The 21,905-nt window shown below is 31.3% G+C and overlaps 1 protein-coding gene across 1 annotated transcript in view; it reads left to right on the top strand.

Annotated features, from left to right (window-relative positions):
- Nucleotides 1–21,905, top strand: part of LOC119604770 (ankyrin-3-like) — a 113,748-nt gene that overhangs the window by 26,042 nt on the left and 65,801 nt on the right. The window contains 1 exon segment of the mRNA XM_037957599.1: nucleotides 77–1,945. Coding sequence (XP_037813527.1) covers nucleotides 77–1,945 — 1,869 coding nt within the window.

Below are 21,905 nucleotides of genomic sequence, written 5' to 3'. Positions count from 1 at the left end.
ACGTATGCATAATTTTACATTAGTATTTAATAAAAAGATTTATCTAAAGTTATGTTTTTTACTTGTTAATTTTTAGGATGGCTTTACACCTCTGGCAGTAGCCATGCAACAAGGTCATGACAAAGTTGTGGCGGTATTGCTGGAAAGTGATGTTCGTGGCAAAGTTCGTTTACCTGCTTTACACATTGCAGCCAAGAAAAATGATGTAACGGCGGCAAACATGTTGCTACAACATGAATCTAATCCCGACATTGTGTCCAAGTCGGGATTTACGCCACTGCATATTGCTGCGCATTACGGCAATGTGGATGTTGCCAAATTGTTAATAGAGCGTGGAGCGGATGTAAATTTTACGGCTAAACATAATATTACGCCCCTTCACGTTGCATGCAAATGGGGAAAGACAAATATAATGAAACTGCTGCTTGAGGAAAACGCACGCATAGATGCTACAACTCGCGACGGCCTTACTCCGTTACATTGTGCCGCCCGTTCAGGCCATGTAGAAGTTCTTGAAATTTTGCTCGATCATCAAGCTCCGATAATGTCTAAAACTAAAAACGGATTGGCGGCTCTACATATGGCTGCTCAGGGGGAACACGACAATGCAGCTCGCATTCTCCTCGAACATAATGCGCCAGTAGATGAAGTAACTGTGGATTATCTGACCGCTTTGCATGTAGCTGCCCATTGTGGTCACGTACGTGTGGCTAAACTGTTATTGGATTCCAAAGCTGATCCAAATGCCCGAGCCTTAAATGGTTTCACACCGCTACACATTGCCTGCAAAAAAAATCGAATAAAGATTGTGGAATTGTTGTTAAAGCATGGCGGAAACATCAGTGCCACAACTGAGTCTGGACTTACACCTTTGCATGTGGCTAGTTTCATGGGCTGCATGAATATTGTTATATACTTGTTGCAACATGACGCGAATCCCGACGCCCCTACAGTACGTGGCGAGACACCCCTACATTTAGCCGCTCGAGCCAACCAAACCGACATCATTCGGATTTTATTGCGCAATGGAGGTCAAGTAGATGTTCGTGCTCGCGAAGGCCAAACCCCGTTGCATGTGGCTTCACGCCTTGGTAATATTGACATTATAATGTTAATGTTGCAGCATGGCGCAGACGTTGATGCAACTACTAAAGACAATTACACGCCTCTTCACATTGCTGCCAAAGAGGGCCAAGAGGAAGTGGCACAGATTTTAATCGAAAATAATGCCAAATTAGATGCTGTTACTAAAAAAGGCTTCTCTCCCTTACACCTGGCTGCCAAGTACGGAAAAGAAAAAGTAGTTGTTTTTCTTTTGCAAAAAAACGTGAATGTTAATTGCCAAGGTCGCAATGATGTGACTCCTCTGCACGTAGCAGCTCACTACGATCATCCCCGTGTGGTTCAGCTTCTATTAGAAAACGGAGCATCGCCTTCATTGAGTGCCCGAAATGGACATAGTCCTTTACATATCGCCGCCAAGAAAAATCAAATGGACATAGCTCAATCATTGTTACAACATGGTGCAGAAGTTAATTTTCGAAGTAAATCCGGGTTTTCACCAATACATTTGGCCGCACAAGAGGGACACATTGAAATGGTGCAATTGTTACTGGAGCACGGAGTGGACGCAAATGTTGCAGCTAAAAATGGTTTAACACCTCTGCATTTGGCCGCTCAAGAAGACAAGACGGAAGTGGCACGCTTGCTCTTACAACATAACGCCGATATATCTGAGCGTACAAAAAGTGGTTACTCGCCATTGCATTTTGCCGCCCATTATGGTCAAATTAATATGGTCAAATTTCTATTAGAAAATGATGCCAATATAGAAATGTCAACTAATGTCGGCTACACACCGTTGCACCAAGCAGCACAACAGGGCCACACCATGATTATAAATTTGCTATTACGACACAAAGCTAACCCTAATGCTGTTACAAATGTAAGTATTATACATTATAAAATTTTATGTAAATAAGCTTTTTGTATATATTATGAAATGGTAAATCGACATCGATTATGATTATTAACCCACGAAAAATAAAACGAAGTACTTCCAAAAGAATGACATTTATCACCACTTCAAAAGTAGCAATAAGTGAATTTTTTACCCTTTTGAGGAAGTAACTTGGAATATGTGAAAATAATTCTATTTTTTCAATGTTGAAGATATCGTTAGCTTAGTACGCAAACGTAACAAGTCCTCTTTTGAAAATTTTACAGGAGAAGCAAAAAACTTCATAACTTCTCTTGTATTTCATATTTTTAAAATCTGTAAACGTAGCTTTTTTCTTAGATTTCTCCTTTTTTAATATCGGTAGTGAAACAATTTAAAAATAATGCTGTTGAATATTTATTGCGGTTTTTTTAGGACTTAGCTCGTTTTCTTTTTCTGAATTATTATTTTTTGCTGGACTTAGCACATTTTTATGAGATAAAAAAATTTATTTTTGGGCTATTAAATGTGTCTATTACCCTTATTAATGTTAATATTATTAAGGTCAAATTAGTTGTATTCTATAATACTACAATTTCACTTCCGAATATCTCCCAAAGAAAGAGCAAAAAAATTACCTCTTGAAAATGACTTCAGATGTAGTGAATTTGAATTCCCTCCTATGACAAGCCTGTGTTAAAATCATCACTTCTTCAGGTCTTTTTCAGTACGTCCATGAAGTAAGTTCTACTTCTACTTCACTTTATTGCAAGTTCTTTATTTGTTGTAAATCGATTATTGCTATAAAAAATCATGGAAATCAATCGAGCAAACGGTTAAGCTACTGGCCGCATCCAATGGTGAATAAATCATAAATAACCGTCACCTTATACAGTGGGACCTGATTTTCCGTAATTAAATTATTCGGCAACATCAATTATCTGGGATGGAAAAATAAATTTTTTTGTACCGATTTAATTTTATTTTGGATTAACTTAAATTTTTCTGCATCGTTTAACCGTGATTACCTCTATTATACATGATTATAAGTAAAATTATATTATTTTCTAACAACCATGCACAATTAGAACAAATCGAAAAGGGGAATTCTCTTGAAACGAATATAAATATGAACATATTAATTTATTATTTAATAAAAATTTCTATTAAAAAACTAGCCAAAATTGGCACTCAATTAACCAGGAAAATCGATTATACAGAATGCTTCCGGTCCCGAACATCACAGAAAATCGAGGTCCCACTGTAATTCTCATATTCCAAAAAATATAAAATTGTAAGGTTATTCATAAAAATGAAAAAATATGCACAACATTGATAAGTTTTGTACACTGGGCCTTTTTTTAATCGGTCCTCACGAATACTAAAAATATTTTGGGAACCATCAAAATATATTCACTAGTATATACATATGTACATTAGCGTGGGTCGAAAATAGGCTTTACTCTCGGATCAACTTCTAATAGTGAAAATATGTTGTATTTTAACATCAAATGGAAAACTGTAAAATATTATTCAATTATTTTGAGGGTAAGAGCCCGCGCATCGCCGCCAAAGTTTGTAAATATTTGTAAAAATGTTAACATGAATGTTAAAATTCTTCATGTAAAATTTGATTCTAGCTCTAATAGTTTCCCAGATATACGAATTTTTATATTTAATTTATATGGGGGCTTCAAGACCCCTAGATGAAAATCCTCACTGTTTTTTACAAAATGTTCAGATGAATATTAAAGTTCTTCGTGCAAAATTTAAATAATTTAGTTCTATTAGTTTGCCATATAAACGAATTTTTGTAATTAATTCATATGGGAGGTACCGCTCCCCTCATTGGTAGTCCCTCAATTTATAACCCAAAATGTTCACATGGCTACTAAAGTTCTTCGTGCAAAATTTTAAGATTCTAGTTGTAATAGTTTCCAAGATAAAAGAATTTGTGTATTTAATTTATATAGGAGGTGCCATCCCCTCTGCTTCTAATCCGTCTAATTTTAATCCTAAATAATCATGTTAATTCTAAAGTGACTCCGACAAAATTTGTAGACTCTAACTGTTATATTATCTCAGATATACTGATTTAATATTTTCTTAATACGGGCGTAGCTCCTCGCCCACTTAAAATTTAAGAATAAGTAGCATATAACCTCTTCCAGATATACGGGAATACACTTTGCAAATTTCAAGAAAATCGGTTCAGCCGTTTAGTAGTCTATAAACTTCATATATACAAACATATAAACATACCAACATACAAACACACATTCATTTATATATATATATATATATATATATAGATATATAGATTGAAGATAGATACCTCTCAATACCTCTCATAGTTTTGCCGTATCTGCGATGTGAAATTGAAGGATTTCGGGAGAAGTGCGATTTTTGTCAATAATTAAGTGAAAATTATACTATTAAAATTTGTTGCTTAATTTATTGAGATTATTATTTTCGAGTCTATAGAAAGTTATGTCTGATCGAATTTCCGAAATTAAGAATCATTAACCTTTAAAAAATATTGAATTGACCCCAAGTACGTCAAAGGGTTAACTTTTGAAGAAGTTTGACTCCTAGATTTGCAGATATATTTTCGAGTAGTTTGTTAAAAAATATTCATCATTAAACACACAATATTTTTCTATATTTAATGAAGAATGCCAAATATACAAAAGGGGTTAATGATTCTGAATTTCGTAAATTTGATCAGACATAACTTTATATAGAACGGGAAATAATAATCTCAATTTATTTGATCAAGATTAAGCAACAATTTGTAATAGTGGAGTTTTAATAACTCAAAAACTGTTTAACCAGGGGCGGGCTCTTACCCTCGAAATAAATGAATAATATTTTACAGTCTTCCATTTGACGTTAAAATACAACATATTTTCACTACTAGAAGTTTATCTGAGAGAAAAACCTATTTTCGACCCACACTAATGTTCATTAGCGTGTCCCGTGGACCACTTTTTTGGATGAATACCACTCAAATGTACTACATACGAGAAAAAAAAAAAACAATTTTTTTGAAAAGGTTCTCAGTTCCCTACCTGAGATTGAAAATCTTGATCGAAGTACAATATGTTCAAAAATAATTTTGTTATATGACCATAATTGGTCATAGCTCCCATACAAGTCTCCTCCGAAAAACACTTAAACGCTCATGACTCATTACTTAATTAAGACATCCATATAAAATTTGCTCTTATCTACAGAAATATTACTGTGAAATTTTTTCCGATTGGTCCATAATTGGTCATAGCTCCCACACAAGGTCCCCACCCGAAAATCACTTAAACGCACATAACTCATTACTAAATTAAGATGTCCATATAAAATTTGGTACAAGTATTGATCTTATATACAGAAATGTTACTGTGAAATTTTTTCCGATCGGTCCTTAATTGGTCATTGCTCCCATACAAGGTCCCCTCCCGAAAATCACTTAAACGAGCATAACTCATCACTAAATTAAGATATCCATATAAAATTTGGCACAAGTATTGCCTTTATATACAGAAATATTACTATTTCTTCCGATCGATCCATAATTGGTCATAGTTCCCCTACAAGGTCCCCTCCCGAAAATTACTTAAACGCACATAACTCATTACCAAATAGTGATATCCATAAAAAATTTTGTCATAAATATTATTTTTGTACACCAAAATTTTATTCACGATCGGTTCATATTTGGTCATAGCTCCCATACAAGTTTCTCTTCCGAAAATCACTAAAACGCACATAACTCATTACTAAATATTTATATCGATACATTTAGCACAAATATTGCTATACATAAATCACACTATATTTGGTCATAGCTCCCCCACAAGGTCCCCTTACGAAAATCTCTTAAACGCACATTACTAATTACCAAATAAAGCTATTGATTGGTCATATCTCCCATACTAGGCCCTGCCCCTAAAAGCACTTTAACCATATTTAACTAGTTCATTATCAATTTGTGTAGAACAAAATTATATATATGTATTTTGAAAATCCTTAAATCTTTCACACACATGCATACATGTACATTATTAAATATCGTTAAAGCATATTTAAGGGCGCACAGTGGGGAAGAATGGAAATTTTTTGGAAATAAATCTGGCATTTCTAAACGGCTGATCCGATCGGGATAAAATATGGCGTGAGCGTAGCCAAGGAGTATTCGAGTTTAAGTTTTGAAGATGAACCCTGCAGATGCCCCAGGTACGGCGCTGTGGCGGCTCAAAGTAGGGTACCTACGACATGTAAAATTTTTAAACTCGTGCCATTTTTTTGTTTTTCACCCAAATACAAAGATTTTTATATTTTCTGAAAGCGCGAGATCTTGAAAAAATATGCTTGGACATACTACTTATCTCTTATAATATCCGAGTTATAGGCATTTAAAAATTTAGTGATACAAAATTTACCATACCTTGGTCCGCCTTTTTTTGAATAACGGGCGTAATTTTGGACCAAATGGACTCAATTTTTTCTTGTTAGTTAGACAACAAAATTTCCAATAATATACAAAAAATTTCAGATCAATATCATTTACAGATTCAAAAATATACGTTTTTTAATTTAAAAATTTAGAAAATTTTAGATTTTTGCCGTTTTTTTGCCAAAAATGTGTCTTAACTCTTTTATTAATAAAATAAAATTTTCTTTAAGAACATATAACAATTTTATAGTTTTCTAAAAGGTATCTTTACGCAGAACGCTTTGGCGTAAAAAACTTGTCCTATTTTTTGAAAGTGTTGCCACTGCGTCCTTCCGAATATGACCTATTTTTTATCAAAACTTCAACTTTGGGCGACATGTTCTAAAATCCCAAAGCTGGGATCAGAAAACTGAAAGCAGTTTTGGAAACCTCAATATGTTTTCTATTTACTCCAAAAGTATTTTCCCAGCCCTGAAAGAAATGTGGACCCTATGGGCAAAAAAGTAAAAAATCCCATTTTTGGGATTTTCATTCCTATTTTTGGGAATTGCGGGATGCCCTTTGACCTTTTCAATTTTTTTTTGCATTTTCTTATTTGAAATGACAAATTTAACAAGCGTTGAAAATTTCATTGAGTTTTGTTCATAAATAAAGATTTTGTCATATATTACAACAATTTAGTCCATATTTATCCCTTAATATCATTTTTTAGTTAGATATGGAAATTCTCGACCCTTTACAAAAAATTTCAAGCCAATATCTCAATTACATTCAAAAATATGTTCATTTAAACCTGTGTCCTTTAATTTCATCTTTTTCATATTTTAGTATTAAGTATGACAGAACATATTTAAATCTTATATTTACCTATTTTCTATTTGTTTGCTTATCCTTATAATTGAAAGGTCCTATTATGCTTAAATTTTCAGAAATTTATAACTATTTTTTACCTAAAGTTTTTCGACAGATCATTTCGTTCTGTTTCGTTTATGATCATGTAGGTAAAATTATACAGGTAATGATAATTTCGGTTCATTCACTAATAAGAAATATCAATGACTGAATTACAGGTTATAGTAATATAGTGCTAAATGTTAATAGGTAGACAATTCGTAATTTTTTACTTTGGAATACCTGTATCGGAAATGACAAGAATTGGTATATAAGTAAACTTCTTAGATTTTAAGTACCATATTTAATAAATCTACAATGAAGATTACATTAAAGTACGAAGAGTTGTGTTCCGTTTTATGGAGTGAATCTTCAAAAGGGCCAGAAAGAATTGAAGACATTTCAAATTATATAAAAACTACATATAGTAGAAAAATAGACAAAACAGGCATATCAAAATTTGAAAACCTTTTAAAACATTTTGATGTAAAAAGTAAGTCTGTGGATGGAAATCAGAAGAAATTTCGATTAAAATTTTGTAGTTGGATGGAAACTACTACGGAAATCTCAACTTACAACACATCAACAGGAGCGCCTTGCAAGTCATACGAAGACTTATGTTCAAGGTAAAAAAAAGAGGGTCACACAAAAACTTTTTTGATACATTTAACGAAATGCTGAAAAAGGAAAACCAACCTATGGATGTCGTACATATTGCAACTATTCTTCCTAATGCATCACCAAAACGACTTAAGCGAATTGTGGAAAGTATACCAACTCCAACATCACAATCAAATTTTACTGAAGAGGAAGCAATAGCGCTTATGTTGGAACTGGGTCTCAGTCGAAATAAGTACCAAATATTAAGGAAAGCTCTGAATGAAAAAGGACACAATATATTACCATCATACAAGGCGATCCAAGAAAAAAAACAAACTATCCTACCATCACCTATTGCTGTTAATGATGTGGAAGCTTGTATTGATATATCATCTTTGCTCGAAAACACAGCATCAAGAATTGTGTCAGACTTTTCAGAAGACCAACTAAGGAAAATTCATAACTGTGATGTTGTCTTAATGTGTAAGTGGGGATGTGACGGTTTATCAGCACTTCCAGAATACAAACAAGCTTGTGGAAGTCGGACATTAGCAGACTACAAAAGTGTATTTATGTCATCATTAGTGCCATTACGAATTCGTTCATATTCCCTTAATCCATCATCGTCAAGCATCGGAAATTCATTTGAAGATATATGGATCAATACAACTCCGGGTTCAAAAAATTTTTGTAGACCCATTGGATTTGAATATATAAAGGAGTCAAAGAAAACAACAAAAGATTTAGTGGAATATTTAAAAGATGAAATAAATGCACTGGAGCCCATTTGCATAAAAATAAAGGAATTCTCTATTAACGTATCATATCAGCTAAGCTTAACAATGATTGATGGAAAGGTCAGCAATGCCATAACAGAAACTTCTTCCTTCTGGAGATGCTCAATATGTAATGAGAAAAAGTCGCAATTCTCAAATATAAACAAAAGCAGAAGTATTAATGAAGAAGTCCTGTCTTTCGGAATTTCACCACTTCATGCCAGAATACGATTTTTGGATTACTTTTTACACATAGCATACGACCTCAAATATAGAAGTGTGCCAGAGAATCTTACTAAATCAACAAAAAATAATTAAGAATTGAAAGAACTGAGAGCTGCGGAAAAAAGCAGAATCCAAGAAGAATTTAAAGTTCAGATGGGATTAAACATCGACAAACCACTTCTAAGTTGCGGTAGTACAAATGACGGTAATACGGCGAGAAGGTTTTTTCGTGATTTTGAAATTACTTCAAAAATAACTGGAATCGACAAGGAGTTGCTTCGAAGAGTTAACACTATTTTAATGGCACTGAATAGTAAACATAAAATTAATGGAAATCGATTTGGGGAACATACATCTGAAATTTCTAAATTACTTGTATCTCTGTATCCATGGAGGGAACTAACACCAACAGTACACAAAGTATTGTGTCATGGTCAAATAATAATTGAATCGAATATTCTTCCACTTGGAGAGTTAACAGAAGAAGCCCAGGAAGCGAGGAATCGAGATTTTAAGCATGTTCAACTATTCAGCTCAAGAAAATGCTCCAGGCAATCACAGAATGAAGATATTTTTAATAGTTTACTTCTATCTTCTGATCCTGTTCTTTCAACTATGCGAAAAAGATGGATTTGTTATGAAACTCTATCATCTCAAAACAAGGAAGATTTAAAGGACTTAATTACCTTCTGGATATGTATACCGATATGACAGATTATTTTATAGAAAATAAGTAGTGTTAGGAATTAACTATATAAGTAGGTTGTAAGAATTAATTGTATTATGTTTAAGATAAACAGTTCAAATAAAAATAGCTATTATACTAACTGATGATATTGTATTAAATTGTGTTTTATGTTTCGGTGGGCGGGAAAGGTGATTTGTGTGGGGTGATTTAGGTGTTGTTGTGCGTGGCTCATAATAAAATTATAATTTTTTTATTGTATATACAATGTTATAGTCTTTAATAAAATAATTAACTAAATAATTTTTAAAAATTGTCCAAATATTTTTTTCAACACCAAATGTATGTTCTGTCATACTTAATACTAAAATATGAAAAAGATGAAATTAAAGGACACAGGTTTAAATTAACATATTTTTGAATGTAATTGAGATATTGGCTTGAAATTTTTTGTAAAGGGTCGAGAATTTCCATATCTAACTAAAAAATGATATTAAGGGATAAATATGGACTAAATTGTTGTAGCTATCTGCGACCCTATTAAAATTTTGATATAAATCATAGTTTTAGAAATTTAACAGATATGTAATATATGACAAAATCTTTATTTATGAACAAAACTCAATGAAATTTTCAACGCTTGTTAAATTTGTCATTTCAAATAAGAAAAATAAAAAGGTCAAAGGGCATCCCGCAATTCGCAAAAATATAAATGAAAATCCCAAAAATGGGATTTTTTACTTTTTTGCCCATAGGGTCCACATTTCTTTCAGGGCTGGGAAAATACTTTTGGAGTAAATAGAAAACATATTGAGGTTTCCAAAACTGCTTTCAGTTTTCTGATCCCAGCTTTGGGATTTTAGAACATGTCGCCCAAAGTTGAAGTTTTGATAAAAAATAGGTCATATTCGGAAGGACGCAGTGGCAACACTTTCAAAAAATAGGACAAGTTTTTTACGCCAAAGCGTTCTGCGTAAAGATACCTTTTAGAAAACTATAAAATTGTTATATGTTCTTAAAGAAAATTTTATTTTATTAATAAAAGAGCTAAGACACATTTTTGGCAAAAAAAAACGGCAAAAATCTAAAATTTTCTAAATTTTTAAATTAAAAAACGTATATTTTTGGATCTGTAAATGATATTGATCTGAAATTTGTATATTATTGGAAATTTTATTGTCTAACTAACAAGAAAACATTGAGTCCATTTGGTCCAAAATTACGCCCGGTATTCAAAAAAAGGCGGACCAAGGTATGGTAAATTTCGTATCACTAAATTTTTAAATGCCTATAACTCGGATATTATAAGAGATAAGTAGTATGTCTAAGCATGTTTTTTCAAGATCTCGTCGAGCGCTTTCTTTGTATTTGGGTGAAAAACAAAAAAATGGCACGAGTTTAAAAATTTTACATGTCGTAGGTACCCTATTTTGAGCCGCCACAGCGCCGTACCTGGGGCATCTGCAGGGTTCATCTTCAAAACTTAAACGCTCACGCCAAATTTTATCCCGATCGGATCAGCCGTTTAGAAATGCCAGATTTATTTCCAAAAAATTTCGTTTCTGCCCCACTGTGCTACGGTAGGTTAGTGTGGCCTCCGGTAGGTAAGTGGTGGCCTCCGGTAGGTTAGTGGTTAGTGTTCTAGTCTGGTAGATCGGAGGTGGTGTGTTCGATTCCCATCTGAGGCACTGGTTAAGGAGCGCACAACAGGCCCGATAGAGGCCTAGGTGTATTTCTTCGGATTTGATGTATATACATCCTCCTATCAAACTAAATTACTAATTCATATGTGAGATGTCAAGGTCCCATTGAAAGTCCGCCCATTTTTCTCTAAATGTTCACATAAATGTCAAAGTATTTCATGTAAAATTTTCTAGCTCTAATAGTTTCTCAGATATATGAATTTTTATACCCTCCACCACCATCAGCGGTGATAGAGGGTATATACAACTTTGTCATTCTGTGTGTAACACCAAGAAATATTCATCTGAGACCCAACAAAGTATATATATTCTTGGACTTTATGAAATTCTGAGTCGATCAAGCTATGTCCGTCTGTCCGTCCGTCTGTCTGTCTGTATAAAACATTCTCACGTTAACACGAAGCAACAAAAATTAACGAAATTCACCCAAAATATTTACCATTACCCTAGGCAGTTTGGTATTGAAAATGAGCAAAATCGGTTCACATCGGGAAAAGTTATGAATCAAAATTTAAAACACCTCCGAAAAAAATAAGCATTTTTTACCAGAGACAGTAACTGTTATAAGTTTTATTATAAAACTTAAGATTTAATAATTATTTTTCAAGCTAAATTTTTTTCCTCAAAAATAAAACTTAATGTTAAGTTTTATTTTTTTGTTCAAAAATATAACTTATTTCTTGATTTTTATTTTTTGTTCAAGAAATAATTATTATTTTTGAGTTTTATTTTTTTCATTGAAAAATAAAAATCATTTTTAAGTCTTATATTTTTGCTTGAAAAATAAAAGTTACTCTTGAATTTTATATTATTTTCTTCAAAAATAAAACTTAATATGAAAATATATTCTTACAAATAAATGAAATTTTGATTAAAATGTAACATTAGAAAGAAGTAGTTGTGTTACATTCAAGCAAACCGAATCTTATATGTATTGTCACCATCTAAAGGTATCTAATAAACTTAAAGTGAGTTTGGAAGGAGGTCTTAAGAAGATGGTTGTGTATCGATCTATTCGGAATTCTTTATTACGATTAACTCACTTATTGGATTAACACAGTAACTACTATGTTATGATATATTGAAACAATGTGAGCACTAGGGCGATTTTCGAAAGAGTGCCTTTTATGGGACTTAGGTTATTTATGTACCGAACTCTGCGTTAAACTAACTTTTTCAACTTTTCAAATGAGACCTAATTTTCGCCACATTTTACATGTGATTTCGGACTACTTATACTCTTATTTGATCACAATTGCTATATAATAAGCATATTTATAAGAGTTAAAACTATTCTGGAAGGACTTTTCAGGTTTGCACTATACAGTGCATCCAACACTCAGATGTTCGTATTTGACTACATCGTCTTAGAATATTATAAGGACCCAGAATATATGTATGTATGTATGAACTTATGTGAATCTACGACTACGATGAGTTACAAACGAAATGACAAAATCAGATTACCCCAATATTGGTGGGTATAAAAAGAGATAATATATCCATAAATGAGTGTTTATGTAATCCGAAAAAACCTTGACATAGACATAAAAATCCGAATTTTCAAACTAAACCTTATATTGGTTGCACATATTCCATATTGAAAATTTTATAAATATCACTATTATCATAGCTATGCGTTTTAGATAGTGAAGAGTTAAAATGCATACTTTCCTTTTTTTAATTTCTTAAGAAAGGCTCAAAAAATATTATAAAAAGTCATTTCTCTAAACATTTTGTAAAAGAAAATGTTTTTATATTGAGTTTTATTTTTGAAAAAAAATAAAATAAAACAATAGCGTTCATATTCCATATTTAACGACGATTTCCTAAAATTTATATCTTAAATTGCGATATTAATAATATTTGTACTAGTATCCATTAATTAAAACAAGTTTTTTGATTCCAATCATCCATTACACACTTCTAAATACTACCAATAATCGTCAAATGGTGACCATGTCAATAACTTACACTACATATCGGTTCTGAAATTGATTATTGTCCAAAATAGTAAGATTTTTATATTAAATCAGGCTCAATTGGTGGTATGAATACGAATTGAACAATTTTGAACACAGATACATCTTAATTTGTTGCTAGAACAAATAAAATGTCCGATCCATAAAACATGGTTATTGTATCAAGTATATCAAGATATGATTGGTAGCATTATTGTATGCTTTGGAAATCGGAGTATTTGGAAAACCTGTTTAAATTAAAGGAAATATATAGAATTATCCAAATTTTAAAGTTTATGTTGTAAGTCTTAAGAAATCGGAGTTAAATTTCGGTTTTTTAAGAACGTACTGTGTTCAAAATGGCCAAATCCATGCATATAACATTAATTTCGAAATAACAACTCTTTTCAAAAGTTAAAAATTCTATTTCTAATGCATCATTTGGAGGGTTCAATGATCACCAGATCCAAAATCCGGGGTCTAAAGTGGAATAAAATCGTAGAAGTGGGAAAAAAACTGTCCTACTAATTAATTCCGGAGCCAATCGGCCCAAATTTCAAGATTTCGGAACTAAAAGTAGATTTTTTCCAAGTTATTGTGTAAAAAATATTTTATTAAAAATATTTTAAAATGTGTAAAAAATATCTTATTTATTAATATAAGTAAAATTTCCATAAATTTTGTTAATATATTTAAACCAAATATATACTGAAATGATCTGTATACTTACTTTTGTGACGTAAATTTGGCACCTTCTTAACTTCAGCTTAAATGAGAACTCAAAGAACCAAAATATGAAGAAAAAAAGTAGTAAATAATAATTATCATAATTGTTTTTAATAAATAAATGTGTTACTTTTTTGATTTTTGAAAAAATAATATCCTTTTTTAAATAAAACCAATTGTCAGTATTTCTGTATACTTATTTTTGAAATTAACTGTATATAAAATGTATGTATGTATGTATGTATGTATGTATGTATGTATGTATGTATGTATGTATGTATGTATGTATGTATGTATGTATGTATGTATGTATGTATGTATGTATGTATGTAGTATGTATGTATGTATGTATGTATGTATGTATGTATGTATGTATGTATGTATGTATGTATGTATGTATGTATGTATGTATGTATGTATGTATGTATGTATGTATGTATGTATGTATGTATGTATGTATGTATGTATGTATGTATGTATGTATGTATGTATGTATGTATGTATGTATGTATGTATGTATGTATGTATGTATGTATGTATGTATGTATGTATGTATGTATGTATGTATGTATGTATGTATGTATGTATGTATGTATGTATGTATGTATGTATGTATGTATGTATGTATGTATGTATGTATGTATGTATGTATGTATGTATGTATGTATGTATGTATGTATGTATGTATGTATGTATGTATGTATGTATGTATGTATGTATGTATGTATGTATGTATGTATGTATGTATGTATGTATGTATGTATGTATGTATGTATGTATGTATGTATGTATGTATGTATGTATGTATGTATGTATGTATGTATGTATGTATGTATGTATGTATGTATGTATGTATGTATGTATGTATGTATGTATGTATGTATGTATGTATGTATGTATGTATGTATGTATGTATGTATGTATGTATGTATGTATGTATGTATGTATGTATGTATGTATGTATGTATGTATGTATGTATGTATTTCTTGAGATTTTCACAGTGTCTTCCGGTATGTCTGGATGGAACTATAGGCTACTTTTTATTTCGAAATTTCAAGTGGGAGAGATGCCACGCCCACATACAAACTTAGTATTAAAAGTGGCATATCTCAGAAAGTACAACAGTTAGAGTCTTCAAATTTTGTGTGGACATCTTTAACATCCATAAGATTATTTTCGGACAATATAGGAGGAATGGCTATAGTGGTCGTGGCACCTCCCACATGAATTAAATGTCTGGAAAACTATTAGAGTTAAAATCTTAAAATTTTGCACGAAGAACTTTAACATACATGTAAACATCTTGCATAATAAATTGGCGGACTACCAATGGGGGGTGTTGCTTGGAAACCCTTCGCTTGAAATTGGTGAACTTTAATTTGGTGATGCCACACAAATTGTATAAAAGTATGTATATCTGAAAAACAATTATTGTTAGAATCTTCAAAATCGTAAAGTGTTTTTTTATATAGCTAGTATCCATATAAAATTCGGTATAAGTATTGCTCTTATATACAGAAAGTTTACTGTGAAATTTTTTTCCGATCGGTCCATAATTGGTCATAGCTCCCATACAAGGTTCCCTTCCGAAAATTACTTAAACGCACATAACTCCTTACTAAATATTGATATCGATACCTTTAGCACAAATATTGCTTTTATATGCATAAATCACACTATAAAATTTGTTCACGATCGGTCCATATTTGGTCATAGCTCCCATACAAGGTCACCTTCATATATACGCACAATATTCATTACCAAATAATGATATAGATATAGAATTAAGCCATCATTTTGTATTTATATACATTAATGTTACTGTGGAATTTTTTACGATCGGACCATAATTGGTCATAGCTCCATACAAGGTCCTCCTACGAAAATCTCTTTAACGCACATTACTCTGTGGCGTGTCTTAATGTCCAGTGTCATAATGTCCATAGACCTTATGACACACCATAAAGCGACATAATGTCCATGGACATTATGTAATTTTTTTAAAATGTCATAAGGTCCATGGACAGAAATGTATAGAAAAATTTATTTAGAATTTAGGTAAGGGGCACACTTCCTAAATTTGGTATATGTTGCATTTTGGATTTCTTTTAAAAAGTGTCCTGGATAGCCGGCCTTCCGCCGGATGCAGAGGTTTCAAATTCTGGGGTATTTTTTATATTTGTAATATTGATCAAATATTAAAAATATTTCATCAATTAAAAAAGTATTAATATAAAAGTAGTTGGTGGAAGGTATTTAAGATTCGGCTTAGCCGAACATAGCACTTTAGCACCGGTTAACCGGTTTTTTTTCTGGATTTGAAAAATGTCAACTGGTTTTTTCCAAATATCAACTATTCGAAAACCGATTTTTGGAAAATGTTGAAAAATCGATCAGCCTAAAACATACAAACACACATTCATTTTTATATATGGGGCCTAGTTAATCTAGAAATACATTTGACCATTATATATAAATTGTAAATAATTTGAAATTATATACATCTTAATAAAATAGATTAAAATTCATTTAGACTGAAGTTTTAAACAAAGTATTAAATTGTAAAAATTACAACTTAATAAACTTAAACAAAGTATTAAATTGTAAAAATTACAACTTAATAAACTCCCCTTTGCACATTTATTGAAAACGACATAAAATAACGATAACATGGATTTGGCAGAAAAAGCAACGAAATATATATTTTTAAAATTGAGTATGTAAAAAATGTTTAAAGCTCGAAACAGACCTCGAGAATTTACGTTCTTCATATGGTATTACATGATTCCATAACCTGGTTACCCGAACTACAAACGATCTGTTCATAACAAGTGTAGAATAATTTGGGAAGTTTAACGTATGACTTCGAGTAGAGTGACCAAAACTGAATCTTTGAAGAAGATATGATGGGACTCCATATTTGAAAATTTTATAAAATTCTAACATTACTCTTATCTTGATGTAGTCTTCAAAATCAAAGCCAAAAATCTTGACTATATATGAAGTCATATGTCTCTGATCCCTATATCCGAGTCTAAAAATATATCTAACTACCCTATTAAAGCTTTGTTTAAATTTCAACGTATTTTGCTGGGACATGCCTGAATATATCTCTAACCCATACAGAAATAAAAGAAGGCATAAGGCCAAGGCAACTCGTTTTCTCACATGATCGGGCAAGTACATTACTATGCTATAAAGACGCCTAATAACGAAATTCACTATTCAAGTAATATGGTTTATCTGCATATCAAAATTTAGGTTATTGTTAATATATATACCTAGAGTCTTGTAATAAGATACGAACTCTATTCTTTCTCCACCTAAAGTTATGCAAGGTGCGGCATTATTATTTGAAAACCACATAGCCTGTGTCTTGGAAGGGTTTAAATTTAAAAAATTTAATTCCGACCATTCGTTTACATGTTGTAAGTCCGAATTAACATTGTCCTCTAAGAAACCGATTCCAAGACCTTTGTCATCAGCTAACAGCTGAACATCATCGGCGTATGCATAAAATTTACAAAATTGAATTTGTCGATGTAAATCATTTACATAAGTCATGAAAAGTAATGGACTTAAAATTGAGCCTTGTGGCACACCTCTATAAGTTCGTAAAGTATTTGAGATGATATTCTTAAATTGAACATATTGATATCTGTTGTTTAAAAATTAAAAAATTAATTTGCATGCTGATTTAAATTGATCAAACAACTTGTTGCATAAATGTTATGACTCAAGGTGTAAAATCTAAGAATATCATCACTGAGTTTTTGTTCAAGTTACTTCTAATTTTTGTCCAAGTTACTTCTAATTTCTTCTACCGAATCCAATACCAAACCCGTTGTGTTGTAGTGTTTTCTGAATCCAGATTGATATTTATTTATAAGATTTCTGAAATCAATATAATTTTGTAATTGATTTCTTAAGAGTATTTACAGAATTTTCGAACTGGCATTTAAAATACTAATAGGCCTGTAATCCTCTATTGAACGAGGTGAATTGACTTTTGGTACTGGAACAATTCTTCCTATTTTCCAAAATGTTGGGAAATAGGAAGAAGTGATGATTTTATTTAGTATAAAAATTAATGGTCTTGAAATTCCCCTAAATATTTATTTTAGGAATCGTAGTGGTAAGCCGTCAGGTCCAATGGCATCAGTTTTGATGTTCATCATTGCGTTATATACCTCATATTCATCTACATTACGGAACGTGAAACCATTATTATTATTGTTAATCCAGGAGTGAGAAATTGTAGAACTAGATATGGGTAAAAGAAAAGATTTTTTATTAAACTGGTCAACATCAATTTCATTCAACGAGCTATTATCTCCAATGACGCCTTGGACCTTAGTCTTTTCCACATTTCTGATTGTGAGCAACTTTCAAAATTCTTTATGCAAGCATTTCTTCTAACGTGCCTAATTACAGATTTAAGTTTATTACGATATTTGTTGAAAATTTTACGATTAGTTTCAGATCTATTTTAGTAGTATGCCCGCCACGCTAAGTCTCTATCAATCCTTGCAGCCTTTATATCAATGGAGTCCATCCATGATGATTTTCTTATTAGCACATATTGATTATGTACGGACATTAAAATTTTATTAAATATACTTATTTGATCGTCCACGTTAGGTGATCTATATAAGGTTAAGAAATCAGTATTATACAACTGTAATAAGCAAGAATTCATATTAAAGTCCTTGAAATCTCTGTACCAGAATTCCTGGGTGGTTCTTTCAACATTCATGACGTATGACAAGGATACCATTGCATGGCCAGAATTCAATGCAGGTATTTGGTATTGTCTACTCTCTGACACAAGATTCACATTTGTAACAGATAAATAATCCAATAAGGAAGTGCTACTGTAAGTTTGGCAAAAATATGTTGGAATGCTATTATGTACCACGGATAGGCCAGACTTCAAACAAAAATTTCTCACCAACAAAGAATTCGTAAATATATCCGTATTAAAATCTCCTACTATAATTGTATTCGTATATCTACTAGACTGGTCCATAATCAAATCCTCCCAGTCCTTAAAATTACCATGTGGCAAGTATATAATTCCAACCAATAATTTATCAACACTGTTCAAAGATAACTCCACGAAGAGACTCTCAATTCTACCTTCATCCATATATTCACATATAACTTTTGCTTTAATTTTCTCCGAAATAAATAGGCAGACTCCCCCAGTCCTTGACCAAGCCCGGTCATTCCTAAAAACTCGATATCCACGCAAACCAATTTTACTACTAGACACATATTGCGTCAGCCACGTCTCTGATACACCAATTACATCATACATACTATTGTTTTTTATCTCATTGAATTTTGTTGACATATCACGTGGAACTAGGCTCTGGGCGTTGAAATGACATATATTAAAATTATTGGTATTAATCGTTGAGATAAAGGTGTTGCTATCTACCAAGGGTCCAAAGTTATCAAACAATATTAGTATAAATGATCATTTTCAACAAATGTGCAAAAAAACTGTATACCCCAAATAACAAAATCCAAAAATAATAATTATAAATAATCATTACAATATTATTGCCAATAAAGCCATGCATAATTTGAATATAAAAAAAAGGTGAGTAAAACTGGCATGCTAAAATGTATTAAATATATAAAAAAGGAATAAGTATAATATAAAGAAAATTTTACTCTGTGAATACCTCTAATTTTACTCATTATTCACAATATAAAGAGATCAATATTTCTCTTTAATATATTACAAAAAATCATGAATGAAATAAACAAGATTGCGACACCGACAATTCCGTTATTTTAATGTACTCTTTTACTCTTTTTTCGTGACGTCAACAGTGCTTGATTTGCCATGTTTTAAATGTAAAATACTTACTTTTCACATGAAATTTGAAAACAAATAGTGAAAAAATAAAAATTAGTAAATTAAAAATTAAAATGCGGTGTGCAGTCAAAAATTGCAATAATAGTAATAATAAAAAATCAAAATAGTGTTCAATAAGTTTTTTTAACTTTCCTTCAGAACCTAGCTTATTAAAGCAATGGATAAGTTTTTGTTGCCGCAATAAAAAAATTAACATTAAAACGTCTAAAATCTGTAGCATTTCAAAACCGAAGACTTTGAAAACAATTAACAATTGGAAATGGGTTAGTATGAAGCAAATGATTTCTGTAATAAATAGATTAGTCCCTATTATTATTTAATTAAGTTTAATATTTAAATAAGTTAAATATTCCTAATAACATAAAACGTAAAATACATTTTATTTTATTAGACACAAATAAGTTTTAAACATAATTATTTACTTTGCTATTATAAATCACATACAATTTTCATATCATACAATCAGTTCTAGGCACTGATGATGTCACTGAGCTTAAGAGTACTTTTTTAAGAGAGCCATGTCGCCATCTGTGTTTATTTCTTTATGACAAAAAATAACAAGCAAAAGAAGACTATTATAACAATATAGTGCATGAGGTTATGTCTTGTTTCTTTCTATTTTCTTTTTATTTGCAAAGCAAACAAAAGAAAAAAAGAAAGAAAACAAGTAAGAGTGCTATATTCGGCTATGCCGAATCTTAAATACCCTCCACCAGCAAGCTACTTTTTATTAAAACCCATTTAGCTATCTAAGTTTTAGAGAACTTGGCAACATTTTTGTTTCCGTATTGAGAGTACTAACATTTATGCATATGTCGAACTAATTTTTATAAGTCCAGAAAAAATTATATTAATAGACCAGTTCGAAAACATGTTAATAGAATGATTTATCTATACACAGAATATACTCATGTCGAATTTTATCCATATATAATTATTTAACAACGAATAAGGTGGTATTAAGTGCTTTACTGGGAGCCAATACAACTTAGGGGCCGATCCGGAAAAAATTCCGTAGAATGATTTATATACACAAAATACACATCTATGTCGAATTTTATCCCGATAACTTTGATTATAATGTGCTTTTAAGCAATTTATAATGATTTACATATATGCAAACAAAAAAATCAAGTTTAATTTTACTCCAATAGATTTATCAATTAATGAAATATGTGCGTTTAAGTGATTTTCGTAAGTGGACCTTATATGGGAGCATATCAGGAAAAAATATCGTAGAGTGATTCATATAAAGACAAAATATATTTGTGTCGAATTTTATCAAGATAACTTTATTTGATGAAATATGAGCGTTAGTAAGTGATTTTCGTAAGTGATTTTCGGAAGTGGTCCTTATATGGGAGCTAAGAACAATAATGGACCGATCCGGAATAAAGTGGTAGAATGATTTATATGTACACAAAACATACTAATGTCGAATTTTATCTCTATAGCTTTAGAATTCAATGAAATATATGCGTTTAAGTCATTTTCGGAAGAGGGCTTTATATGGGAGCTATGACCAATAATGGACGGACCCGTAAAGAATTTTGTAGGATGATTTATATGTACACAAAACATATTCAAGTCGTACAAAATTTCGTAGAGTGATTCATATAGAAACGAAATATATTTGTGGCGAATTTTATCAAGATAACTTTATTTGACAATGAAATATGAGCATTTAAGCGATTTTCGAAAGTGGGCCTTATATGAAAGCTAAGACCAATAATGGACCGATGCGGAAAAAAGTGGTAGAATGATTTATATGTACACAAAAAATATTCAAGTCGAATTTTATCTCTATAGCTATAGAATTCAATGAAATATATGCGTTTAAGTGATTTTCGGAAGTGGGCCTTATATGGGAGCTATGACCAATTATGGGCCTATCCGGAAAAAATTTCGAAGAGTTATTTATATTTAGGCAAAACATATTTGCCTTATATGGGAGCTACGACCAATAAGGACCTATCCGTAAAAAAATTGGTAGAATGATTTGTATGTACACAAAACATATTCAACTCGAAATTTATCTCAATAGCTTTATTTATC

The sequence above is a fragment of the Lucilia sericata genome, unplaced genomic scaffold (genome assembly GCF_015586225.1).
Source record: "Lucilia sericata isolate MDLA Ls3-8-SP2 unplaced genomic scaffold, ASM1558622v1 Contig000427F_arrow, whole genome shotgun sequence".
In the NCBI taxonomy this organism is placed as follows: Eukaryota; Metazoa; Arthropoda; class Insecta; order Diptera; family Calliphoridae; genus Lucilia; species Lucilia sericata.
The sequence above is the reverse complement of the archived record's forward strand: the minus strand, read 5'-3'. Positions and strand labels throughout refer to the sequence as shown.